The 27,205-nt window shown below is 42.9% G+C and overlaps 3 protein-coding genes across 10 annotated transcripts in view; 1 reads left to right on the forward strand and 2 right to left on the reverse strand.

Moving 5' to 3' along the window:
• Positions 1-3,186: 3,186 nt before the first annotated feature.
• CMC4 (C-X9-C motif containing 4) lies at positions 3,187-13,169 on the reverse strand. Of its 3 annotated transcripts, none has more exons than XM_059911210.1 (3): positions 13,080-13,169; positions 5,937-6,004; positions 3,187-3,553 (listed from the first exon to the last, which is right to left on the reverse strand). In XM_059911210.1, the coding sequence occupies exons 2-3, from the start codon at positions 5,992-5,994 to the stop codon at positions 3,411-3,413; spliced, it is 201 nt and encodes a 66-aa protein (XP_059767193.1). In that variant the 5' UTR covers positions 5,995-6,004; positions 13,080-13,169; the 3' UTR covers positions 3,187-3,410. The 3 variants fall into 3 exon arrangements, with proteins under 3 accessions (XP_059767193.1, XP_059767195.1, XP_059767194.1); XM_059911212.1 differs by lacking the exon at positions 13,080-13,169 and adding an exon at positions 7,488-7,509; XM_059911211.1 differs by lacking the exon at positions 13,080-13,169 and adding an exon at positions 6,928-7,329.
• MTCP1 (mature T cell proliferation 1) lies at positions 7,303-13,165 on the reverse strand. 4 transcript variants are annotated; one of them, XM_059911204.1, is made up of 5 exons: positions 13,080-13,165; positions 7,911-8,062; positions 7,621-7,791; positions 7,488-7,539; positions 7,303-7,392 (listed from the first exon to the last, which is right to left on the reverse strand). In XM_059911204.1, the coding sequence occupies exons 2-4, from the start codon at positions 8,013-8,015 to the stop codon at positions 7,492-7,494; spliced, it is 324 nt and encodes a 107-aa protein (XP_059767187.1). In that variant the 5' UTR covers positions 8,016-8,062; positions 13,080-13,165; the 3' UTR covers positions 7,303-7,392; positions 7,488-7,491. The 4 variants fall into 4 exon arrangements, with proteins under 4 accessions (XP_059767187.1, XP_059767191.1, XP_059767192.1 ...); XM_059911208.1 differs by lacking the exon at positions 13,080-13,165 and adding an exon at positions 12,986-13,053; XM_059911209.1 differs by lacking the exon at positions 13,080-13,165 and adding an exon at positions 9,532-12,974.
• Positions 13,170-13,754: 585 nt separating the features above from the next.
• Positions 13,755-27,205, forward strand: part of BRCC3 (BRCA1/BRCA2-containing complex subunit 3) — a 70,113-nt gene continuing 56,662 nt past the window's right edge. For 2 of the 3 annotated variants that reach the window (XM_059910010.1, XM_059910012.1), the window contains exons 1-5: positions 13,755-13,935; positions 14,629-14,645; positions 15,376-15,430; positions 21,659-21,778; positions 24,991-25,078. In XM_059910010.1, the coding sequence (XP_059765993.1) occupies positions 13,813-13,935; positions 14,629-14,645; positions 15,376-15,430; positions 21,659-21,778; positions 24,991-25,078 (403 nt within the window). In that variant the 5' untranslated portion in view covers positions 13,755-13,812. The remainder of the gene's footprint in view (positions 13,936-14,628; positions 14,646-15,375; positions 15,431-21,658; positions 21,779-24,990; positions 25,079-27,205) is intronic. The other variant, XM_059910011.1, reaches the window with a different exon arrangement.

Genomic DNA, 27,205 nt, shown 5'->3' on the forward strand with positions numbered 1-27,205 from the left:
TCCCTATCAAATAGCCCATTACATTTTTCACAGAACTAGAACAAATAATCCTAAAATTTATATGGAAGCACAAAAGACCCAGAATTGTCAAAGCAATCCTGAGGAAAAAGAACAAAGCAGGAGGCATAACCCTCCAGACTTCAGACAATACTACAAAGCTACAGTAATCAAAACAGTGTGGTATTGGCACAAAACAGACATATGGATCAATGGAACAGAATAGAGGCCCCATAAATAAACCAACATACCTACAGTCAATTAATCTTTGACAAAGGAGGCAAGAATATACAATGGGAAAAAGACAGTCTCTTCAGCAAGTGGTTTTGGGAAAGTTGGACAGCTGCATGTGAATGAATGAAGTTAGAACACACCTTCACCCCATACACAAAAATAAACTCAAAATGGCTTAAAGGCTTAAACATAAGACATGATACCATAAAACTCCTAGAAGAGATCATAGGCAAAACATTCTCTGACATAAATTGTACCAATGTTTTCTTAGGTTAGTCTCCCAAGGCAATAGAAATAAAAGCAAAAATAAACAAATGGGACCTAATCAAACTTATAAGCTTTTGTACAGCAAAGGAAACCATAAACAAAATGAAACACAACCTTTGGACTGGGAAAAATATTTGCAAATGATGCGACTGACAAGGGCTTAATTTCCAAAATATACAAACAGCTCATACAACTCAATAACAAAAAAACAAACAAACAACCCAATCGAAAAATGGACAGAAGATCTAAATAGACATTTCTCCAAAGAAGACATACAAATGGCCAATAGGCACATGAAAACATGCTCAACACTGCTAATTATTAGAAAAATGCAAATCAAAACTACAAAGAGGTACCAGCTCACACTAGTCAGAATGACCATCATTAAAAAGTCTAAAAATAACAGGGAAATCCCTGGCGGTCCAGTGGTTAGGACTCCGAGCTTTCACTGCTGAGGGCATAGGTTCGATCCCTGGTTGGGGAACTAACACCCTGCAAGCCGCAAAGTGCAGCCAAGGAAAAAAAAAGGCTGCAAATAACAAATGCTGGAGAGGGTGTGGAGAAAAGGGAACCCTCCTACACTGTTGGTGGGAATGTAAATTGGTGCAGCCAGTATGGAGGTTCCTCAAAAAACTAAAAATAGAGCTACCATATGATCCAGCAATCCCACCCCTGGGCATATATCTGGAGAAAACTCTAATTCAAAAAGATACATGCACCCCTATGTTCATAGCAGCACTGTTTACAATAGCCAAGACATGGAAGCAACCTAAATGTCCATTGACAGATGAATGGATAAAGAGGATGTGGTACATATATGTAACAGAATACTACTCAGCCATATAAAAGAAGGAAATTTTGTCATTTGCAGCAACATGGATGGACCTAGAGATTATCATACTAAGTGAAGTAAGTCAGAAGGAGAAAGACAAATACCATATGATATCACTTATATGTGGAATCTAAAATATGACACAAATGAACATATCTACGAAACAGAAACAGACTCACAGACACAGAGAACAGACCTGTGGTTGCCAAGGGAGAGGACAAGTGGGGGAAGGAAGGATTGGGAGTTTGGGATTAGTAGATGCAAACTATTATATATAGAATGGATAAACAACAAGGCCCTACCTTGAAAACTCCGTGAACAGACAAAACCAGTTTAGTCACACAAGCAAGGCTTAATTTAGCTTATTTTAGGAGACTAACCTGACCTGGGTCATTTCTTGCTTATGCTTCTGGAAAGCATAAGCTAAACTGTTTCCTAAGGCTGATATGAGGTTAACCACTGACCAATTCCCTACCATTTAAGAAAATTCTAATATTGTAACCAATCACTGTGAAGAATAAGCAGTCACTTCCCTCATGCTGTGTAAGCTGCTCATTCCACGTGTTGGTCTGAGTGCTCTGTGTTCACAAACTGTCTTTTTGGTGTGTGCACAATAAACTTTCACTAATTACTACTCTGATGATTCACTGGCTTTCTATTATTTTTCTGTGATCGTTTGACAAGTCACAATTCATTAAATCACTGGCCGTTGGTGATTGAACTCAATCTTCTCCAGCCTCTCGCCCCTCTTCCCTCCCCAGAGGTCATGGTGGGGGTGGGAACTGAAAGTTCTAACCCTCTAACCCTGCAAGTTGGTTCCCGTGGCAACCAGCCCCCATCCTGAGGTTACCTAAGGGCTTTCAAAAGTCTCATTAACATAACAGAAGACACCTTTATTGCGCTTATCACTTAGGAAATTCCAAGGGTTTTAGGACCACAGTGCCAGGAATGGAGACAAAAACCAAATACATATTTTGTTATAATGAAAGCAGCTCTTTTACCCCTTTCCTGTTTGCCCATTTCTGTTACCCTGTAACCTTAAAAGAACCTAATTATAGGAATGAGATCACCAGGCAGTTTAACCTAACTCCTGACTTATACTCTCCTGAATGCACACCATGCCTTGTCTAACCTGTTGATTCTTTTCCTAGATAGAAGTAGTTAGCTCTCTACCCACAATAGCCCCCCTAAGCAATCCTGCACGCAGATCACACGGGCAAGAAAACATCTGAAGAAAGTCAGCCAGTCTGCATGCAAAGGAGAATGATGCAGAATCCAACCTCCTTCCTTGATGATTCACTGAGATTCTTACCCCGTTTTTCCCTTTAAAAACGGTCATGGTGGGGCTTCCCTGGTGGGGCAGTGGTTAAGAATCTGCCTGCCAATGCAGGGGACACGGGTTTGAGCCCTGGTCGGGGAAGATCCCACGTGCCACGGAGCAACTAAGCCCGTGTGCCACAACTGCTGAGCCTGTGCTCTAGAGCCCGCGAGCCACAACTACTGAGCTCACATGCCGCAACTACTGAGCCCCCGTGCCTAGAGCCCGTGCCCCGCAACAAGAGAAGCCACCGCAATGAGAAGCCCGTGCACTGCAACGAGGAGTAGCCCCCCGCTCGTCGCAACGCAGCCAAAAATAAATAAATTTTAAAAAACCCAAAAAAAATGTCATGGCTGAGCAGAATCTTTGGGGTTGGTCTCCGGACACAAACCCACCTTCTCCCCAGGTTGCCGGGTTTTCTGATTAAAGCACCTTTTCCACTGACACTTGTCTCTCCATTATTGACTTTTGAGTGGCAAGCAGCCAAATCTGACTTCGGTAACAATAAGTCAACATATCACATATACCAAACCAAAAATTTTCACTTAAAAGGTTTATTTTAGCAGCTCAGTTTTATCACATTCTACTTATTTGTTTAATATATTTATATTTGTTCTGCATAGATGGCATATTAACTTTTATAGTTGACTTTTTCATTTGATATTTGCTGCTACCTGGCCTGAAGAAAGAGTCAGGAGGATAGATAAAACCCGCGTGGTGGAAATGTGGGGCAGCAGTTTGCTTCTCAGCAGAACTTTACTGTCATGTGGGCTTCAGCGTCAGCTTTTCTTCCTCTTCTTTCTCAAATCCTGAACAGACGAGAGATCTTCCCTTGGGATATCGAGCACAACACTTACGCAGTTCTTGGATGACAGCCTGACACTTAGATTCCATGTAGTTGTTGGCTGAAAGACAGATACACAGACCCTAGTCATGATCTCATAGGACTGGGGCACAGGGAGGGTTAGATCTGAGCTTCCCAGTCCTTTTCACTTTGTTGTATCTACAGACCTGGAGGAAAGAGGGTGTAGCCAAGTCCACTGAATTCTTTCTGATTTAGAGACCCATCAACAGGTTAATAAGGAAGTATGATGTACAAAGTGGTCGAAAGGTATTTTTACATAGAATTTCCTTTTCTTTAACGCTGATTACTTACGTGCCTTTTTCCAGGGCAGTGGTTTTTAACCTCCTCTCCCTCTCTCCCTCTCTCCCTCTCCCTCTCCCTCTCCCTCTCCCTCTCCCTCTCCCCCTCCCCCTCCCCCTCTCCCTCTCCCTCTCCCTCTCTCTCTCTCTCTCTCTCTCTCTCTCTCTCTCTCTCTCTCTCTCTCTCGTGTGTGTGTGTGTGTGTGTGTGTGTGTGTGTTTGGTCACTAATCCCTGTTGTTAATTTGGTGAATTAGAGAAATGCAGGAACCATGCACATTATTTTGCACTCAGTTTAAGGTGGCTGCTGAACCTTCCCTACCAAGTCTGTGCATTAGGGGTTGGCAAACTGCAGCCTCAGGGTTGAATTCCACTCTTTTTTACAGCTGAGCTAAGAATGGGTTTTGCAAAAGGTTGGAAACACACACACACACACACACACACACACACACCAAAGACCTCCTGACTTCCAAATCCTAAAATATTTCCTGTTTGGTCCTTTACATAAAACATTTGCAGATCCCTGCTATACATAGACCCTAAGTCAAGGAGGACTTGACCTAAAGGTCCTAGGTCAACTGCAGGTGATGAGTCCCCCAGTACTAAAATGGGGTGCATGGGAGTTAGCCTGGGATAGGAAAGACAATTCTGATTAGAAAGAGAGTACGGTTGGGTGGCTAAGTCCAGGTTTGGACCCAGACCAAAGGGGTTCAAACCATCACTGTGCCCCTTAATAGTTCTGTGACCCTAGACAAGTTACATAGCTTCTGTGTTGATTTCCCTATCTATAAAAATGGGTCACAGTAGTATCTACCTCATGGGTGCAAGGATTAAAGCTTAATATTATTTAAAGCCCTTACAACTGAGCTTGTCATCCAGGGAGTACTTAATGCTCACTCTTAGCCCTTCTAGCTCTCAATCCACCCACATTGTAGTGAGGGGGGTGTAACCAGTTCTAACTTGATTTGTGTTCTCCTTTAGCTGTATGTTGCTAATTCAAATCAGGTAAGAATCAGATAGAATCAGGTAAGAATTTATTTGGGAGAAGAAATTGGGAAGAACATTCTTTTTTTTTTTTTTGGCGGGGGTGCCACGCTTCGAGGCTTGCGGGATTTTAGTTCCCTGACCAGGGATTGAACCCGGGCCCACGGCAGTGAAAGTGCTGAGTCCTAACCCCTGGACCTCCAGGGAATTCCCCTTCCTTTTTCTTAAATTTGGAGGAAGGGAAGAAAAGGATGAATAAAATGGCATTATTATTATACATTAACATTTCAGATTAAAAGATTTTAAAAATATTGCTTACACCATAAAATGAAAAGTCCAAGAATGAAAGTTAAAAGTCAAAGGAAATATACAAACAAGGGTTTTCTTTGGTGGTGAGTCTTTGGGTGAACTCTGAACATTTTTCCCTCCTCCCTTTCTATATTTTCGTGGGCATCCATCTCTATTACTTTAGTAATGGGAAAAAGTTATCCAAAAAGTCAGTTTTCAAATTCAGATAGCCTTGTAGCCTTTTCTGTTTGTTCTGCTAGCAACCATTTGCTGATTTAAAAAAGTAAAATCCTCTAGCATATGGTCAAATTTATCAGCTTATTTAAAACAAAATGGACAAATCACTGACATCAAATACGCTTTAGCTGATTTACTTTTGCCTTTAAGAGTTAGCTGCCTGAATTCCAACTGTATTTTCACCCCTTCTAACCTGACTGCTTTTAAAAAGTGAGTTGTCAGCCACAGTGCAGTCTAACCAACCCATTTAAAACTAGTCTTTTTTAAAAAGGACTTTGTTCAGCTTAGTAATTCTCAACTCTGGCTGCACATTAAAATCACCTGGTTAGCTTTTTAGACTGATTCCTGCCCAGACCCCACCCCCAGAGAATCTGATTTAACTGTTCTAGGCAAGTGTTTGAAGCCCTCCAGGTGATTCTAAATGTACAACCAGGATTGTAAATCCCGAGCTTAGGTCACGCCACTTTTTATTTTCTGCCATCCTTGAAGACAGTGAGGAAAATCTTTAAGATAAGTTAGTTACAGAAATATTACATTCTGAGAGGAGTTAATATAGTCTGCTGATAAAAAGAACAATTGTTCTCTTGTTAGTTCACAGATAAAGTCGATAAATATAGAAAAGCATTTAACATACTACCTTGTAAACATTTCTGTATTTCACAGGCTTGTTTCTGGCACGGATCCTTCTGCGGCATATCCAGAAAACTAAAATAAGAAAAATGATTTTTATTTTGTCTTTTATACATAAAGACTTTAAAGCCCCTCGATGGAATTTTCTTCTGAGACAAGCAGTATGCTCTTACAATTGCTGGAAAACAATTACACTAAAAAATATTCTTCCTGCTCATAGGATGAATTAACTGTATTTTTATAATATTCCATTTGGCTTGGAAGATATAAATAGCTTTACATAGGGAAAAAAACCCCTTGACTTCAACTCATCTTGACTATTGTAAACCAACGTTGGGCTAGAGGAGCCGGTGCTGCAGCCTGACAAGTCGGCCCACTGCCCGGCTCTGTTACTCAGAGAACCACTTTTGATAAACGATTTAACTCCTTGAGCCTTTTTCCTTATTACTTGTGTGTAAAATAGGGATCGTACCTACCTGAAAGCATTGATGGAAGGATTAAACGTGATACAGTATATAAAGTGCATAGAACAGTGCCTGGAAGGCAGTAAGGACTCAACACGTGATAGCTGTTATTCCCAAGACTTTTTAAAAAGTAAAACCTTTCTTTTAATGTATATAAACTGCTATGAGTATTTTAACTCAGGAAATTCTTTATCAGGTAGTGAATCAGCAATATTTGGTGCCATTATTACTTCCTGAGAAAGGTGCTAGGTAAGCAGCTAAAATGTTTTTTGGAGTTCTTACAGAAACCAACTTATTTAAAATATTTGTAACCAGAGAATAAATTTAAGTGCCCACGATTCTGATCAGCAACTTCTAAAAATTTGAAGACACAATTTCAGAAAGGAAAAAGGCCCAGGAGCCTTTGTAGCTAATTTCATTAATGCAAATGATCTCCCCCCTTTTTTTTTTCTCAGAGCCCCCTAAGTTCTTAGTAGATCCAAGTTAGGTCAGTACTGGGATGGGAAACACTGGAGCAAAACCTAGGATATTTACAGGATGGGAGAAGGAAAGGCAGGTGAATTGCTGCAGGGCAAATAAGCGACAAATAGATGTTGATGCTGCTAGGAGCTGCTCTCTTCTCTCTAAACCAGTACCAAGTCCTTGGTGGTCAGGGCATCTGTTCTGTGGCAGGTGCTGACTTTTGTGGGATTCATCAGACCCCAGTTCCAGCTGATGATGTCCATTAACGGCTCTACGGCAATTTCCAAAGGAGTCAATTTCAAGTTACGTATCCTAACTAAGTGCTTTTGTTGACTTGCTTTCTGCCTGCATAACCCTTTCTCTGCAGTTCCACTTTCGGTGTTCTTCATGACCCTTCCTAAACTTCTGTGTTCTTGAGCAGTTTTTCAACCCACTCCCTCCCCCCAGGCCCACAGGTGGGTGCACTGCAGTGGTGGATGACGTGATTGCCATATACTGAACAGAACAGAGGGGCATATCTTCCTAGAATCCCAGCACCTGGAAAAAAAAGATCATTAAAATCACCACAATCGAATAGGGTGAAAAAGAAGAAGGGGGGGGGGTGGGGACAGGGGAGAAAAAGAAATACATACCAGATTAATCATCAGGCAAAAGCTTAAGCAACAGCTCCTGTACTCCCCTGACCTGTCAGAAAAAGAAAAGTTTATAGAGTACTCTGTTATAAGGGTCCCAGTACAATGAAAAATTATTAAGCAACATGTGTACCATTAAATGATGCTGGATCTGCCACAAGCGAGAGTTGTTATCCATGTAGCGCTCCTCGGGGTAGAGTTGCCACATGAGAGGTAGCTGGGAGGTGAGAAGGTGACTTGGCCTGGCTGCGTCACCTAAAGGAACCTGAACTTGCTGAACTCGTGCCCTTAGGAAACTCGTCTCCTAATGGAAAGAAACGATCAAAAATAAAACCAAAGACTTCAGGATATTGAGACTGGTTAGAAACCAAGTTGCTTGAAAGCAAAAATCAAGAAAGAAAGAAACAAAATGTAAACAGTTACCTCTTCCAGGACGGCCACCCACGTGCGCTGGTGTTCGTCGCGGTAGATACCCTCTTGGTGAACCCAGAGGTGATCGGGTGGAGCCCCCACATCCTCTCCTGCCATCCTGGGCTTTGGATTCCAATTCTAGCCCTGCTTTTCTCCACCTAAGCCTGCAGCACCCGCGCACAGGACACAGGTGTGACTTTTTGGGTTGGAATGAACTCACCAATGAGCAAGGTGACCTGGTACTAGCAACCACCAACTAGAAGCAAACCTCATCTATGTCTATTTGAACAGCCTAAACAGAACTGAGGACGTCTGAAGCTCCCTGGCAGACACTGAAGTGACACTCAGGCAGAACCTCGGCTGATGCTGCTGACCGCGAAGCACTCAAGAACTCTGCTAGGTGAGGGGTTCCGTGGAAATGTAGGCCTAGCGCTACAGGAAGCCGGGCAGTGGTCTCACAGTCTCTGCATTCAGCAAGCAGCATCTGACAAAATGTAGTGAGCAACGGAATATGCACAGGAGTGCGCATAAGGGCACACTTATTTGGGCAGGAAAGCAGTATAACAGACACATGCATGCCATATTCTCCAGGTAAAAGCCCCTTCCAAGCAGTTTCCATTTTAAAAGGTAAGACTGTGAAGGTCAAATCATATAATGTGCATGGCTTTCTAAACTGAAATTAGAAGTTTGTTTTAAGGGCAAACGACCTATTTATCAGTTTGCTTAGAAAGGTTACTTATAATGGCTAGGCATTTCCAGAAGGGAGTTTTCATTTTAGGGAAAATACTTATGGTCGCATCATGGAAATTTTCAGTTGCAACAGACCCTGGGGATCATGATGATTCAGAGCTGAGAGACAGCAAATGATAGTCACCCATCTAGGTCCTTGTTTCATTTTAATAATGCTTCAGGATGTCATAGGAGCCCATTTTTCCATAGACGCGTGGGTTTAAATTCTGTTTTCCCAAGTCAGAAGGTCAGAAAAGCCCATCTGCCCTTTGGGAGGTGTAAAGGAAGCACACCTTCTGGGCAAACTCTTTCCATAACGCAGACTCAGCTCCGACCCCATAAGGATCCTCCGCCCAGGTCTGGGTCTCATTCAGGGCCTCACAACAACTTGAGCTGCATTTTACAGGAATGAACCTTTCGGAGCCAGCTTACAGCGTCACAGCGCACTTTCACTGGGTGTCTACATTGGGCAGAGCGCAGACACGGCATTGGGGGATCTGCTCCAAAACCAGAGGCCTCCTATTCCCATTAGGCGGCCTCTAGGTAGGAGAGGGACTGCAGCACAGCTTGGGAGGTTGTTAAACCCTCAAAATGAGATTGTCAAGAGGAAACGAGATGCCAGAACACAGGATGATGCCAGAAAGAAGAATTAATTGAGCTGAACCGAGCCTTCTTTTCGAGAACAACAATCTGAGTCTGAGTTGTTGTTGTTTTTCCTTAACATTGTTAGTTTACCTTCCCTAAAAGGTAAGGGGAAAATATCTTTTATAGACTTAGGAAATGGTCTGATTGTAGTGAATAACTTATGAGCATCACAGTTGCCTCGCCCATTGCACCCTGAGTGGACCTGACTCCGAGCCCATCGTAGCTTTTGTCTTATAGGGTTCTCTCATTTCAAACTCACCTAAAGCGGAACACCTTCTCCTAGACCAAATCCTGATTTCTCGCAGTGGCAACACAGCCTCTCCTGATCCTGCGGACTCAAAACTTGTGAGTTATCGTGGACTTCTTCCTCTTCTTCAGTTGGTGCACCCCACCTGTCACCATTTCCAGCAAGCACCACTATCACTGTACTCGAGACCAACTTTCCCCCAACACCAGGTTCATCATGTCTAGCGCCGTATCCTTGCTCTCGCTTTCCACTCGCCTAATGTTCCTCCCCAGGCCTCTCTGCCTATCTCAGTACTATTACCGCAGAGGGCAGGTGCCTGCCTTCTTGATGAGAACTTCCTGCCTCTTATGAATACTGTAGCATTTATGTCTAAACTAAAACTCAGATTTGACCGCTAATTATAAATTGCTTCACATTTTGCTCTGCTTATTTCACAAGTCCTGTCCGCCCCCCCCCCACCCCAGTACAGTGTTATAAGCACCTCAACAGAAGGAATAATACAGCACTGGACACCCTAAGCCTCAAATACTAGTCAAACAGTGTTCCTGTGAGTGGATGGATACGTATGCTGAGTAGAGAGGGGAGGCAAAGGCCACATGAGCATGGGTAGAGAGTGACTCTCTGGGTCTGTTATATAGCTATACATTATTTTGTTCAAAGCCATTTTTTTCCATTTAGCAGATACAATTGTTCTGCCTCTCTTTCTCCCCAAGATTTTGGAAAGTAGAGATAAAAACAAAACCCAGTAAATACTAATGTCAAAATAAAATATATTAAAGTCTGAATTTTGAGTACAAAAGAAACACGTGCCCCCCCCCAAAGTAGAAACCAAATGTTAAGGGTTTTAGGACCATCTCAACTTCACAGATAGGTCCTAGCAACAACTAACACGTTGACACATTGACATTTAAATCTGTTTTGAATGAAAAGCAAAATTTTACTGGTTACACCGACATTAAAAGGAAATAATTCCACTGGCATAGAGGGCAAACAAATTGGATGCTCTGAGTTAGTAAGAATCACTACAAAGAGGCCTATGAGTCACTACAAAATATTCTCAGAAGAAAGGCAGCGTGGTGTGCTGCTGTGACCCGAAGGACAACACGCTGGGCATCAGCAGGATGAACCTGGGAACAAACGCCAGCACACAACCCTGGACTTGCATGCGCTACCAGAGACAGCGTGAAGGCCCAGCGAAAGGCAACTGCAGTGATCAAGGGACTGAGAAGCTGCCCTGTGAGCACGAATCAAGAGCCTCAGCAGAGAAAAGCCAAGGCTCAGTGAGAGGGATTAAGATCAAAGCCACAAAATCGCAGGTTGTATGAATGGAATACAGTTTCCCTAAAAGTGATCCTTGGAACACTTGCCCCTAACTTTTTCCTTGGTCAAATAAGTTTGGGAATCTTGTAGAATCATAAAGCACGTAAGTACGGTAAAAGCTCTGGCAAGTTATGCAGTAAAGAACCTTTATTTTAACATTCCCCAAATTTATTTGACTACAGAACTTTCTCCTCCATATGACAGTTGTGCACAAAATCCAGGACCCCTTGAACTAAGATGAATCTCTGAAAACCTCGAGATAAACTTAGGCACAATGTGCAATACAAAACACAGAACATAAACCTGTTCCACTCAACTCAAGGAATACTACCAGCTGCAAATTCAAATGGATTCAAAAAAGTGTTTATAGGGAATTCCCTGGCGGTCCAGTGGTTAAGACTCTGCGGCCCCAATGCAGGGGGCACAGGTTCAATCCCTGGTCGGGGAACTAAGATCCTGCATGCCGCACGGCGCGGCCAAAAAAAAAAAAAAAAAGGGGGTTTATATACCTTTATTACCCATGAATGCACTGAAAAAGATTGTCCCCGTGGGGGTTACCTTGATGCCACGGCCAGGGACCACACTGGCCTAGACAGAATATTTCTTAGTAAGGCAGTTTGTAAACTATGTTTTAAGTAGACAGACCACACAGAAGGGCTTGCTTAGGTAGGTAATGCAAGTAAAACCATTATTTTTCATTTACAGAATGAATTATTTTGTGTCCTTTAAAAGAAGTATAATTTGGTTTAATTTCCAGGTGTTTGAACAGTTTTTAAACATGAATCAGTTGAATACACTTATTTTATTTGAAGTCAGTTAATAAACTCATCTACTTACAATGGGTGAAGTTACCAAGCCCTGGAGTCAGCCCGGCCTGTGTATGAATGCTGATTTTGCCACTTACTAGCTCTGTGACCTCGGATAAGTTAAGCTCTCTACACTCCAGTTTTCTAAGATGTCAAATGAGAATTAAAGAACAAATTGATCGTAACTGTCAGCGCTTACCTAGCACTTCCTGCATGTTTATATATTGACTCTTTTAATCTTCACAGTCACCCATTAGATGGATACTATTATTACCCCCACATAAAGATGAGGGAAGTAAGGCACAGAAAAGTTAGCTAACTTGCATGAGGTAACACAGCTAGGAAGTTGCAGAGGCTGATTCCAATTGGGGCAGTTTACACATACAAGGTATACAAATGCTTAGTAGAGTGTCTAGCACATGATAAGCTTGCCATAAATGTTAATAGTTTTTTCTACTCCAATTAAACTTTAGAGCTGTAAAATGCAGCCATGAGCATTATAAAAGTTAGAGAATATCATTGTGGAATACGAGATTGACTAACACCAACCATAGACAAAAGGTGTTTTTCTTCTCGAAGCTGCCTAAAAGTGCTTATAAACGCAAGACGTCCCATCACAAAACATAAAAATAAGAACAGCCATACTTGCACCATCAGCGCAGGGCATACTAGCCGCGAATAGCCATTGAAAATAATATATGCTGTAAAATTGAAGCTTAAGAGAAAAATTAGATGGGTCCAGTGTAATTGCACACTTGACATTTCGCCCCAGCTTCATCATTATCAAAATTAATCATGGAAGGATGTGCAATATGATTCTTAAACATTAGGTAAAAATGGAGGTTGCTGGCATGGATGTTCCAGATAGTTCCACTGGACGTGGGCCCTATTTGTGGGGAGATCGGGGTTGGAACTGACTTGGGAGAAAAGAGCAAAGCATCAACACCTCCAGCAGCACCCTGGGCATGTTCCCTTTCCAGTACTGCCCTGTCCGCCTGTCTCCCAACTACACACGGAACAGAGAAGCAGATCAAACCCACAGAGGCACTGACTGGCCGTGGCGGCAGCACGGCATAGATTTTTCTTTGGTTTCGAATCGTTCCCAGAATCCGCGTGTAATTCCTAGCCTCGGGAGTGGGAGATGTGTACTGTCCCCTATTGCATGTTTATCACACCTCAAAAGAAAATTACTTTTACATATAATTTCACCAGGTCTGATATCACCGAGACAAGGCGAGCTGAGGAAACTTGTGCATATCTGCTGCGATCTGCGATACATCCGACCTCGAACAGAAACTTCAGTTCCCCTTTCCCCTTCCCTGTATCGAACAAATAAATACCTAAAAGCCTTTGGAGAAAGTAGCAGCCGCCAAGCTTAGGAGTGATACTTTTTCAGACACAGTATAACACTGTTTCTGCCAAGAGGTTACTCACATGAATATAGTGTTTCTTGGGCTAATTATCCGCCTCGAGAGCAGCGAGGCTACAACTTCAGGTCACCCACCCCGGGCCACTCAAGCCGGGATCGGGACGTGAGCCCGGGGCGAGCCGAGGGGCATTCCGGGCCGAGGTCACCGAACCGAAGTTACGGGGCGCGGGCCGGCCACCGGAAGTGGTCCAGGGAAAGAGAGTGGTCCCAAATTCAGGGCCCCTAACTTGGAAACAAAACAAAATAAAAGAAAACCTTAACTCAGGACCGAATTTCAAAAGAGCGTCCCTTGGGCTCGAGAGGCCGGCGCGCGCGGCGATGCCGCCTGAGGGAGGTCCCCGGAGCGTGTAGGCCGCGCACGGCTCTTCTCGGCGGGCGGGCAAAATGGGCGCCGGCGCTCAGGAGGCGCCGGCCCGGCCGTCCGGGCGCTCCTCACAGACCACGTCCGCCCGCGGCCCGAGAGCGCCGCCTCCCTGCCGCCCCCCGCGCCCGGCCCGACGTCCAGACCGCGGCCGGCCACCGCCCTCTGCCCCGACGGCCACGCCTGCCCCAACCGGCGCGGGCGTTTCCCAGGTGCCGCCGGGCCGGCCCCGCCCCCGCGTCCCAAGCTCCGCCCCCGCGCGCCCGCCCGCCCCGCCCCGCGCCCCAGGCCCCGCCCCCACGGAACCCAAGCGCCGGAGCAGCCGGTTGGCCAGGCCCGAGTGGGCCCGAGGCGGACGTGAGCAGGACCAGACCAAGATGGCGGTGCAGGTGGTGCAGGCGGTGCAGGCGGTTCATCTGGAGTCGGATGCTTTCCTAGTTTGTCTCAACCACGCTCTGAGCACAGAGAAGGAGGAGGTGATGGGGCTGTGCATAGGGGAGGTGAGTAAGTCAGCCAGTAAGCCCGGCCGGAACCCTGCTGAGCAGCCCCACCGTGTCGCCTGGTTGGGTGTTGCCAGCGCCCAGGGCTGCGGAGGCCACAGGCACTCCTGACTCAGATCCTTGGACGTATCCTTTGGATGGTCCTGTCGCTTGGGCCCCGTTTCCTCGCGTCGCTTAAGGCTTCTTTACCCTTCCGCAAGCCACCAGCGATCCTCCTAAGCCTCGGGGAGTGGGAGGGGGGGGGAGGGATGGGAGGCTCGCTTTTTCTTGTAGTCTGTGGCTTTTCTTTAGATCTGGAGTTATCACCCCATTGACCAAAACTGCAAGTCAGATCAGAAAGACGATCTTTTATAATGAGGACATCAGTGTATCAGGAAGCAGCTGACCACGATTAGGGCCCCTAGCCTCGCCTCCACTCTTCCCTCTAGGATTCATTTTGAGGGTTCGGTTCCAAATAACCCAAGACAGGTGAGGGTTTCCAAGAATCCCAAGTTTCCACTGCGTTAAATATTGCAGAGGGGTGAAAGAGGATGAGGAAATAGAGCTTACTTGTTGGCAATCCGAAGTAAAAATTCTCCAGTCTTTCATGCCGGTGTACAGGAACACATAACCTAATTTTCATATTATCTGCATCCATGTACATCTAATACACTTAATGTGATCAATAATGTTTTCTGCTCTTTCCCACTCTAGTTGAATGATGACCCAAGGTAAGACTATATTTGTTTACTCCTATCTTTTGATCTCTTTGTCATTGTTAACTCAAAATTATCACAACTTTCGCAATGTTTTGTACAGGTTGTATTTTAAGTTACCATTATGACTGTGGAGCTCCCTCAAGAACACAGTTTCAATTCCACCCCAACCCTGAAAGTTGCTTTCCACCTTACTTTCTAGTAGGAGGATTTTCAGTTGAGATATGTATGATCCTATGTGAAAAATATGGTTGGGGGAACCAAGATCATAAGTGAACCTGTGAAAGCTCTCTGTGGCAGATGATGTGCATATGAGGAGACATTTCCCCCTATTAATCCATTTCTCTATCTAAATTGTCAATGGCTTTCTGCCTCCCCCTGGTGGACCCTACAGTGATCTCAGAGATCCGCAGCGGCTTGAATGCTTGAGGTGGTGAAAGCTTTGGTCTACCTTTATTTAAACGTCAGAGCACAGCAGTTTCTCCTTGTCAAACTCACCTCCTTTAATACCCAGGATTATAGGACTTTAGCTTTGCCCATGAAAACTATGCACTCGCCACTTAAGCATATGTCTCAGAGTCCTTCTAACAGACATATGAGCACAGCTCTAGCCTCAGTTTACTTTCCCTCCTCCTCCTTTGTCTCTGCTGTTTCATTGCAAAAACTGCTATTCCTGTTACTTTGCTTTAATACCTTTTTATACTCCAAACCTCAGTTCCCTTTTTTTCTAATTTATCCCCAAAAGGAGTGACCCCAAATTTACATATACTGGAACTGATATGCGCACAGTTGCTGAAAAGGTACGTGTGCTATAATTTTGCATGATGAAAACTTGCACTTGGGGAGGGATTTCTGTATTCTGTTTGATGATCTCAGCCAGGGATTAACCCAGTTCATGCAGACCCACATTTGGCTGGGTGGGGTGTTCTCTCTAGGAAAATCAGATAAAGAATCTACTCAGTAGGAATGGGACCTAATTTTCTATTCTTTCTAGCGAATTATTATTACTTGGTCAAGATGAGTAACCACTGTCAGCTCTCCTCCTTGCTATCCTCTGCTGGGTTTCTGGCCCTTCTCCCATCTTCCTGGAGACCTTGGCTGGTTCACATCCTTAAGATCTGGTTCACATCATTGTTATCTTTTTATCCCAAGTCCCAGTATCTACTCAGGCAACCCCTCTCTGCTTACAGGCAACCTGTCTGCACTCCCGCCCTGCCTTTCCTTTCCTTTCCTTTTTATTTCTTTAATATTTATTTATTTATTTGGCTGCATGGGTCTTAGTTGTGGCACGCATGATCTTCGTTGCTGCGTGTGGGATCTTTGGTTGCGGCATGTGGGACCTAGTTCCCTGACCAGGGATCGAACCCGGGCCCCCTGCATTGGGAGTGCGGAGTCTTAACCACTGGACCACCAGGGAAGTCCCCCTGCCCTGCCTTTTCTGGCATGCTCGAGCTTTTATGGTCGAGTATAATGCTTCTCAACCTAATTGTGGTGTAGGACCAGTTGATTTTTTCCCAACCTGTTGCAGACCAACGTTTTTGTAAAATACAATAAAAATAAATTATGTCCTCTTCTCCCACCAAGCAGACAATGGAGGTGATAAAAGCTATCAGGCAACAACTCCATCTAATTATTACCCCCATGTACAGTCTTCCCAAATCAAGGAAAGAAGTCCACTTCCTATTCAGAGCTGCAGCTTCTTCAAAGACCTTGCTTATCAAATATCTGGTCTCTCTTCTGAGTCTTCAACCTATTCCTGTCATCTGGCTTTTTTCCCGTAGGATACAACTGTGCTTAAATTACTCTCATTTTCAGAAAGGAAAGAAAAATAACTTCTCAGTCCTGTATCTTCCTGTAGTTAACTGCTTCTTGTATCCTTCCTTTAATAGTCAGACCTCTTGAAAGAATAGGCTGCAATCATTCCTGATTTACCTTCTCCAGTGAAAGCAACCACCCTCCAGTTTGCAGTTCTACCTCTCCAGCCACCTCCTCATTGCTACATCAGTGGATTATTCCTTGGTGCTTATCTTACTTAATCTTTGTCCTCAGAACTCTGAACTCTCATGGGGTTTTTTATTTGTTTTGTTTTTGCTGTGTCTACCATTCCTCCCCTCTCTCTCTCATCCTTTATGGAATCTTCCTCCTCTGCCTATGCATCAAATCCTGGTATTCTCCAAGTTTCTGCCTTCACCTCCTCCTCTTCCCAGAATGTCTTCCTGGCCAGCCTTGCCTCCCCTATGGCTTTACCTGCAGCAGACATTGAGGTTAGACAGATCTGTCTTCAAATACTTTTCTCTGATACTTGTGTGACTTAGGGCATGTTACTTAACATCTGTGAGCTTTGCTTTCTTTATCTGCAAAACAGGGATGATGACAGCCACCAACTTCATAGAATTGTTGGGAGAGTTGGATCTGGGTAATGTGTGTAAAACACTCATCTGTAGAATGGGCATAACAATAGTACCAACCTCACTGGGTCATGGGGAGAGTTAATTAAATTAATACACGAAATGCACTTTCCAAGTGCCTGACGCATGATTGGTAGCCAACGTTGGCCATTCTGACTTGTTGTTGTTAATGGCCCGTAGGTGATGGTTAGTGTGAATTATCCCAAAGCTCCAGAACTTAATACTCCACTGCCTCCTGGACATGCACGTTTATCCAGACACAGGCATCTTAAACTAACGTGTTCAAAACTGAACCTTTCCTCTTCCTCAAACCCTCTCCTCCAGCATTCCTCCTGCCGTAGTAGTTCCCATACCTGGCTGCACCTTGGAATCACCCAGTAATCTTTACAAAATCCTGATACTGACTCAGTTGGTCTTTGGTGAGACCTGTGTGGCAGGAGTTTAAAAAGCTCCCCAGGTGATTCTAATGTGCAGCCAAGTTTGGGAACCACTGCCTGCCATTCAGAACCATTAATGTAGATTGCTTTACCGTTTGTTTCCAATGCACCATCCCAACAACTGCCACCTTAGTTGAGGTCCTTATCACTTCCTTTATGGAATACTGCATCAGCCTCTCCACTGGTCTCCTTGCCGTGAGTCTGTCTCACCTCTAGTCTTTTCTTTTGACTACTTAGGATGTGATCTTTTGAGAACATAAGTCTGCTTGGCTAACTCCTTATTCCTTGCAGTTCAGCCCAGGTGCCACCTGCCTCCTTGAAGGAACCTGTCCTGACCTGTAGGCTAGCTCCTTGAGCATATCTATTGCAGTGCATATATGTTGTCTTAGAGTTGTTTACCTGTCTGTCTTCCTGGATGTGACTACTGTATCCTGTTTATCTTTGTATAGTCAGGCCCTCATGTAGTGCCTCACATCTAGTACATACTTGATAAATACATGTTGTATGAATTAACATACATCCCCTACAGGAGGAAATTAGTGTTACCTGCCTGTGATCCATGGAGAGCCATGCCAGGGGGCACAGACTTTCTGTAAAGGGCAAGATGGTAAATGTTTAGCTTCGTGGGGCATACAGAGCAGTTCCTCAGCTCTGCCAGTGTAGTGCAACAGCAGCCACTGGAACATAAATGAATGAACGTGGCCAGATTTGACCTGAGGGAGGCCAAGCAGGCCATAGTTTGCTGACCTTTGATCTGTACCAAGGCAGAAGAGCAAAAGGAACTGGGCTTTAGTACCTTAATTCCAAGACTGGAAAAGCGTAGAGACCAATCTAGCCCAGCTGGAATATCTTATTTCTTGTGTGACTATGACCACAACAGTCTGTTCCTGAAACCCTTCAGCTACCTGTGACTTTCAGGGACATCCATCAGTCCTTTGTGACTTTTATTTATGCTTGTTTCATTTTGTTTTTGATCTGTTCCTGGGCTGGTCTCACCACCCTATCCTGAACTTCTTTTACGCATTCCTCTTAGGCACTGAAACTTTCTCTGAGAAAGAGAAAATTCACGCTGGGCATCAACTCCTACTAAAATACATTCCCAGTCTTAATGATGTAATTTTATTTTTCAAGAGTCCGTGTCCTCATCTTGAATTCTATGTCAATTTGTACCATGCAAATTAGATATTAAACTTCATGAGTTCAGCAACCTTATCTTCTAGTTAATGTTGGCATGCCATATCTTTTTCCATCCTTTTATTTTTAGCCTTTCTGTGTACTAATATTTTAAAGTGTGTCTCTTATTAGCAGTATATAGTTTTAAAAAAATCCAGTCTGATAATCTTTTTAACTGGACTATTTAATCCAATTACATTTAATGTAATTACATATGTATATACCCCCACACACATATACATATATATGTTATAGCTGCCATATTTTTGCTTTCTATTTGACCCACTTCTCTGTTTTGTTTTTTTCTCCTTTCTTGACTTCTTTTGGATTCATCAGTATATTTTATTATTCTCCTTTGATCCTCCATTAATCAGTTATAACATTTTTTACTCTCCTTTTAGTCGTTATCCTACATACTACAATATGCATTCTTGATTTGTTAGTCTAATACAAATTACTATTTTTACCATTTCACTGATAGTACTAGAACTTTAGAACATTTAAATTTCATTTGCATCCTCCCACCTTTTGGATGATAGTTTTCATGCATTTTAATTATATGGACATTTTAAGCCCCACATGACATTGTTTTTTGGGTTTTTTTTTGGTTTTTGTTTTCTTTTTTAAAGGGCAGAGTGACTTTTTATTTATTTATTTATTTATTTATGGCTGTGTCGGGCCTTAGTTGCAGCCCACGAATTCTTCATTTCGGCATGCTGGCTGTCTAGTTGTGGCACGCGGGATCAGTAGTTGTGGTGCGCGGGCTTAGTTGCCCTGCGGCATGTGGGATCTTAGTTTCCCAACCAGGGATCGAACCTGCTTCCCCTGCACTGGAAGGCAGATTCTTAACCACTGGGCCACCAGGGAAGTCCCCCCACATGACATTGTAATTACTGTTTTGTACAGTTAGCATTCATTTGTATTTACTCACATATTTTACCCTTTACAGTGTTCTTCATTCCTTCTTTCATATCTGGGATTTTCGTTTCTCTTTTTAGTATTTTCTGTGCTGATAATGATCTCTCAATTTTTTGCATGTGAAAATGTCTTAATTTTGCTTTCATTTTTGAGGGATGTGTTCTTATTCAAAGAACTCTTCATAGAGTTCTTGGTTGGCAGATGTTTTCTTTTTGCACTCTGACATATCACCCATTCTCTTTATGCTTTGATTGTTTCTGTTCAAAAGTCAGCTCTTTGTCTTGTTGCTCCTTGGAAGGTCAAGTGTCTTTCTGTCTCTGCTTTTGATTTTCCTTATTGTATACTTTGTGCCTGCCAGACATGTGTGTGTATTATAAGAAAAGTTGTATGTGAGGGTAGAATGATTCATTCTTTATAGGATGAGCAAGGAATTTAAAGGCCATGAAAGAGTTCATGAGGTGAAAAAAGGCATGAAAGGGAACCACATTTGAAGCTCAGTAGCCACACCGTGTTGCACAGTGTAGGTCTATATGTTACTTCAAAATCTTGTCTCAGATTTCACCCTTGTCCGGGCAACGTCTGGCAATGCCATACCCACCTTTTCTCCTGCAACTCTTTTTTTTTTTTTTTTTTTTAAATTTTTTAAAAGTCTATTTTTTTTTAAAGAGCTCCTGACTTATTTATTTATTTATTTATTTATTTTTGGGCTGTGTTGGGTCTTCATTTCTATGCAAGGGCTCTCTCTAGTTGTGGCAAGCGGGGGCCACTCCTCATCGCGGTGCGCGGGCCTCTCACTGTCACGGCCTCTCTTGTTGTGGGGCACAGGCTCCAGACGCGCAGGCTCAGTAGTTGTGGCTCACGGGCCTAGTTGCTCCGCGGCATGTGGGATCCTCCCGGACCAGGGCTCGAACCCGTGTCCCCTGCATTGGCAGGCAGATTCTCAACCACTGCGCCACCAGGGAAGCCCTCTCCTGCAACTCTTGAACGATTTCCTTGTTCTGGTTTTGACTGCTGTCTTCCTTCCTGGCTCCTCTTATTGTACCCCATCCTATGCCATGGGTATCCCCCCGGATTCGCCCTGGACCTCTGCTCCCCGCCCCCATACTGTTCCTTGCCTTTGTTTACATCCTCTCATCTCAGTTCAGCTCATCTGAAAACACACTCATGTCCCTTCCTTCTTGATCCTTTCTAAACTTAGATCTGCCTTCTCTGTTCTACCTAGTTTCAACCCTGAAACTTCAGAGTCATCCTTGACAGTTTGCTGTCCTGTATCACCCATGGTCCATAAGCTACCAAATCTTGTGGATCCTTGCTTCTTAATGAACCTCAAGTCTGTTTCTTCCATCTCTGACATACACTTAGTCCAGTGCTTCATGGTCAAGCTCTCTGAAATAATGTCCTTCCTTCTAGGTCATCCTGCAGATCGTGGCTTGGCATTTGAGACCTTGCATATTTTCACTCTAACCTTCTTTCTTAGCCTTACTGTCTGCCATTCCACCTCAAGTTCTGTACTACCTAAATGAGCTGGCCAACTTGTCTCCCAAACATGTCATTCACATCTATTTGGCATCTACAGAAATTCTATCTATATGTGTGTGTGCACGCACACACACACACACACACGACAATCAGGAAATAGATAACACTCGTCTGCCTTTTCTGTAAAGATTTTTTTCCAATCTAAGAGACTCCTTTCCTCTGGGCTCCTGCAGCATTTATTTACTGTATTATTTTAGTGTAGTTTCATGTGTGATTCTTGCTGTGCAACCACATGTTAGCATTTTGAACACTTGGATTGTCAGCACTCTGACTTGTATTCCTGCACATAGTTGGAAATCAAATGATTGTTAGTTGATCATTGCAAAAGTCCTCCCTTGATCTAAACATTAGCCTTTATATTTTTGTTTTGAAATGTATATATTGAGGTCAGATGTCTTTTATTTGAAACATTCTGTTATTCATGAGAAAAAATGCCTGTTTTCTAAGATGGAAACTTTAACCTGATAATGTAATACGATGCAGTCCCGTAATTGCAGGGAGAGATGTTATCCGAGAGAGACAGAAGTAAACGTTTCTGTGGATTTTCCTTTAGGTTGACACCGTCAGAATTGTTCACATTCATTCTGTCATCATCTTGCGACGTTCTGATAAGAGGAAGGATCGCGTGGAAATTTCTCCAGAGCAGCTGTCTGCAGCCTCGACAGAGGCAGAGATATCCTTACTGGTCGATAAGAAGCTTTTATGCGCTTTGAGGCTTCCGGGTTCCTCTGTTTGCTGCTTAAGCAGATTTCACAGCTTTTCTTCCTAGTGACTCTTTCCCAGTTTTCATATTTACCCCTTAGATCCAGTTGCTTGGTTAATCAGAATTTCTCTCCATTTCTCTTCTTGAGTGGCTTTTATTGGAAGAACTGGACATTTCTAACATTTCTGCTCTTAAATGCCAAAAGATCCCAGGGTCCAATACTATGACAGTGAACTCTCTGGGGAGTCCCTATCTCCTTCCTCTCCACTCCCCTCTGCCCCGTCTACCCCATCCCCCCGCCCCCACAGTTTTCGTAATATCATTTAGTTTCTAGGCCTTTCACTATCTTGGTCTCTCTCCTTTGGAGATTCTCTTTTGAGGCTGCCTCTCAAAAAAATGCAGTGCTGAGAACTGAATGCAATATTCCATGTTAAATATAACCAAAGAGCGATCAGTTGGGACATTTGCTTCCTATGATATGGACTCCATACCTCAACTGTAACAAATTAAATTTGCATCAGTGGTTTTAGTAATTTATCATTCTTTCAGATTAAGTTAATCTTGTAGTCAATTAAAAAGTAACTTTTAAAAGTAGAAAACATGCATGATACAACCTTTAAAAGGTATAAAAAAGTATACAAAGTAAGTATTTCTCTCTAGCCTCTGTGCCCCAATTCCCCCACCATCCCTCCCTGGACATAACCAGGGGTATCAGGTTTTCATGTGTCCTTACGGATGAATTCTGTGCATACAGAAACATATAAGAATATTTTCTTTTTTAAAAAGTATTTAATACATATGGTAGCTATGACGTTACCTAACAGTGTATCTAGAGATTTGTCCACATTAGTATATAGAGATGTCTCATTGTTATGACTACATAATACAGCCCTGGATGGCTGTGCTGTCCTCATGCAGATGTTTAGGTTATTTGCAGTCTTTTACTGACAGGGCTACAGCAACTAACCTTGGACATTGCATTTCACAAATGTGTGCGTGTATCTGTAGAATCAATTCCTAGATGTGAAATTGCTGGGGCAAAGGTTATATCGACTTGCACCTGTAGCAGTTTGACCAGTTTACCCTCTAGCCATGTGCAAGAGTATCTGTTTCCCCACACCCTTCCAAACATTGTGTGTTATCAAAGTTTTGTTTTTGTGCTGCGAGGCCCTGGTAAATCAAAGTTTTTGGTTGTTGCCAACCTGATTGGCAAAAAATTGTATCTTCTTTGTTGCAATTTTAATTAGCATTTTTCTTGTGAGTAAATTTTATCAGCTTCTAATTTTTAGGAGTCATTTGTATTTTTCTCTGAATTATATGGTTATTTCCTTTGCCCGTTTTTCTATTGATTTGGAAATATTTTTCTTAATAATTTATAGTTTATGTTAAGAAAGTTAGCCTTTTGTGATAAGGATAGTGATTTTTGTCAGCTTTTTCACGGTATGTGTGTGTTTTTTCCCAATCAAATTGTTCTTGTTGCACTTTTATATAATCAGATATATCAATCTCGTCTTATGATGTGTACCTTTTGCATCTTTTTTTTAACTCTTTATTTTGAAATAATTATAGATTCATGGAAAGTTGCAAAAATAGTATGGGAAGGTCCCTGTACCTTTACACAGTTTCCCCCAAAGGTTACATGTTACATAACTTACGGTGCAATATGGAAACCAGGAGATTGACATTAATGTGTGTAGTTCTATGCCATTTTGTCATATGTGTAGAGATACATGTATAAAAAACCACCACAGCAGTCAAGGTGCAGAACTCTTCCATTACCGTAAAGATCTGCCTCAAGCTTCCCCTGGACAGTCACCCTCACCCTGCACACCTCAAACCATGGGAGCCATGAATCTGTTCTCTGTCTCCTCACTATAGGTTGGATTTTCCCAATTCTCTGCACACCTGGTAATTTTAGATTGGATGCCAGCATTATGATTTTCCCCTGGGGGCTGGATATCTTTGTATTCCTAGACATATTTTTCTGAGCTTTGTTCTGGGATGCTGTTAGATTACCGGGGACGGTTAGATCCTATTGATACTTGTTTGAAGATTTGCTGCGTGGGACCAGAGCAGCTTTCAGTGTAGGAGTCATTTTTTCCCCACACTACTGAGGCGAGAGCCTCCTGAGCCCCCTGCCCGAGGCCGCCTGGAATTACGAGGTTTGCATTGTGGCCGGTGGGGACGGCCCCCAGCCCCTGTCCTGCTCAAGCGCTGGGCAGAGTCACCTTCCATCCTTTCGGGCGGTCCTTTCCCTCGCCTTAGCTGAAGAGGTGGGCTTAGGGAAGTTAAGTAACTTCTCTTGGCATTTGAAATTAAAAAAAAATTATTTAAAAAGTTTTTTTTTGTTGTTGGCCATGCCGCGCAGCATATAGGGTCTTAGTTCCCCAACCAGGGATGGAACCTGTGCCTCCTGCCGTGGAAGCATGGAGTCCTAACCACTGAACCGCCAGGGAAGTCCCTAAAAAGTATTCTTACACTTAGCTGTATAGAAAGGACTATTGGGTTTCAATGTAAGTAATTCACAGGAAAATGAACCAGCACTTTACAGTGAGTAGCAACAGAAGGGGACAGCTTCTTATCTCCAACCGAGTTCTTATCTCAAGTCAGAGCCTCAGACAGTTATGGTAAATTTTTATTTCCAGAACAAAGGAGGAAAATGTTCTTTTGGGGGATATTTCTAGACAAATGGGGAGACTAAACTGGGGGTCTTTGTTCATTTGGTCTCTGAAACCACCCTACTTGCTATTGTTGACACTGGCAGCCTGCCACAGAGAAATGAAATGAATTTTTAAAATTTTGTACTTTTTCAGGAATGAGGGTAGGTTGGGCTAGAGAGAGGACAGAAGATTACTCAAGTTAATGATGTGACATCCAAAGATTTAGAAGCTTCTTTTCAGATAGCACAGTGGTAAGTATTTGAGTGACCAAATATTAGCTAAATTGGATTAAGAGCATACAACTATATACAATAATGGAAACCAAATGGATTCTATTTAAAAAAAAGAAATACCTTTGGCTTTAGAAGGGAAGTCTGGGAAATTCTGGGCATTGACCTTTTTTCATTCTTTTGTTGACATTAAATTGTGATAGGTTTATTTTAAACTTCAGGTTGCTTTCTGAGCCTTTATTAGCATCACAAATTGTGTTCCCACAAGTTGAAAATACCTTGACAGACACACAGGTTGGCTGAACTAACTGGTCGCCCCATGAGAGTTGTGGGCTGGTATCATTCCCATCCCCATATAACTGTTTGGCCTTCACATGTCGGTAAGTATTATGGGATTGCAATGTTTTTTGTTCTTAGAAGTGAATATCATTTTTCCTTCTCCATTACATGGGCTATGGTTATTTTAAATCAAAATTTAAGTATCCTTAAGCAAATGTCCTTATTTTTATTTTGCTGTTTTAAAAGTACTGATTTATGTCATATTGATTGTTTTCAATAGAGATAAAATTTTGGCACTCTATTTTGACAGTATTCAGGAAATCAAGACTAAACCCTGACAATTGGCTGGTATCCAAAATAATAATAATAATAATAAATAAACTATAACTGAAAATTGCCGATTGTGACTATCACTGTCTAGTACACCACCATTTGGAAGAATCAAAGGTGTGAAGGGTGAAATTTATAAAACTGATGTTTACAATCTCTGTTTGATACATATATCATCCTAGCTCTTGGGGCTGTCAACCTACCTCCTCAGCCCTCTAATCAGTATAATGTAACAAAATTGTTTTCTCTCTCTCTCTTTTTTTGTTTTTTGTTTTTTGTTTTTTTTTGGCTGCGTTGGGTCTCCGTTGCTGCAGGCGGGCTTTCTCTAGTTGCGGCGAGCGGGGGCTGCTCTTTGTTGCGGTGTGCGGGCTTCTCATTGCGGTGGCTTCTCTCGTTGCGGAGCACGGGCTCTAGGTGCGCGGGCTTCAGTAGTTGAGGCTCGTGGGCTCAGTACTTGAGGCTCGTGGGCTCAGTACTTGTGGCTCATGGGCTCTAGAGCGCAGGCTCAGTTGTTGTGGTGCACAGGCTTAGTTGCTCCGCGGCATGTGGGATCTTCCCAGACAAGGGCTGGAACCCGTGTCCCCTGCATTGGCAGGCAGATTCCTAACAATTGCGCCACCAGGGAAGCCCTGTTTTCTTTCTCTTTCTCTTTACCCTTTTTCTCTAATCATGGTCACTTTTTGTCTCTATCTGACTCTTTTGAAAGAATTAGAATAACTTTACTTGCGGAAATGAATGTTTCCTCGTCTAACCCGTGACTTAGAGACCTTCCCCCTCATGGCAGTGAGGAGGAAACAGAGGCTCCTATGGGTTGAGTAAGTGGCAGTGCTGAGGTCTGAACCATATCTGTCTCCCAAGTCTGTAGCGTTTGATACTGCATCCACTCTCTACTTCTTGAAACACTTCCCAAATAATCATGAGGAGTGTGTGGCTCCTAAGAAACTAAGCTGAGGTTCGAGCTGAAATACTTTGTGCAAAACCAGTCAGCTAATAAGTGGCAGAGTCAGTACCTCAGTGGAGGTTTCTGTGAATCAGAGGCCTTGGCATTCTCCAGCGTCTGCTTTGTCTGGTCAAGTGGGAACGCTATTTATGAAAACAGGAAATGGAGGAGGAAGCATAGGTTTGGTGGTGGGGAAAAAGATATATAGTTGAGTTATGTCATACCCATGCAACGAACTTACCCAAATTTTACCTATAGGACATGGCTTGCAAAAGAAAAAGGGAAGCAATTTAAAAAGCACAGCCTATTTTGTAAATCGCATGTGACTTGGCACTGTTTTTCAGTTACTCTTACATTAACTTTCCTGTCCTTGTAAGTGCATAGTACAAGGAGACATGCACCTGTAGTTATGTTCCTAATTATAAGATCTGCTTGATCCTTTTATAAGAAGGGAAGCACTGCTACGGTGATGTCATAGTGAGTTAATTTATTACCAAAGTTGGTGGGTCAGATCAACCTCCCATGACAAATATAGGCTGTAGTTTTAATTAAGCAGTTTTCTATAACCAGTCATTTTTAAAAATTACATTTTCCCAAACATTCTCTTCTAGAAGTTATAAGTCAATACTCCTTAGAATCATTACAAACAAAATTTTTTGATATTACAATACATTTCTATGCCCTTCTTTAGCAAACTGACTTAGATGGAAGCTCTGTTAGGACAAGGGATAGAATAAGTGAAGGCTGAACCAAAATTTTATTGTAATGTGATGGCTATCTCAGGGCTCGTATTCTAAAAACACTTGTATATATAGTCTCTCATTCTTTTAAAATCCTTTATTACGAACTGGGGTCTGTGGTTTCTGTTTCAGGAAAATTTTGAGTCGAGAGTAAATGACAGAATATGGTGCTCAGACTGTTCTACTTTTACACCAGGAAATGGGAGGTGTGATTCTGT

This window comes from Balaenoptera ricei, chromosome X, assembly GCF_028023285.1.
Source record: "Balaenoptera ricei isolate mBalRic1 chromosome X, mBalRic1.hap2, whole genome shotgun sequence".
Taxonomy (NCBI): Eukaryota; Metazoa; Chordata; class Mammalia; order Artiodactyla; family Balaenopteridae; genus Balaenoptera; species Balaenoptera ricei.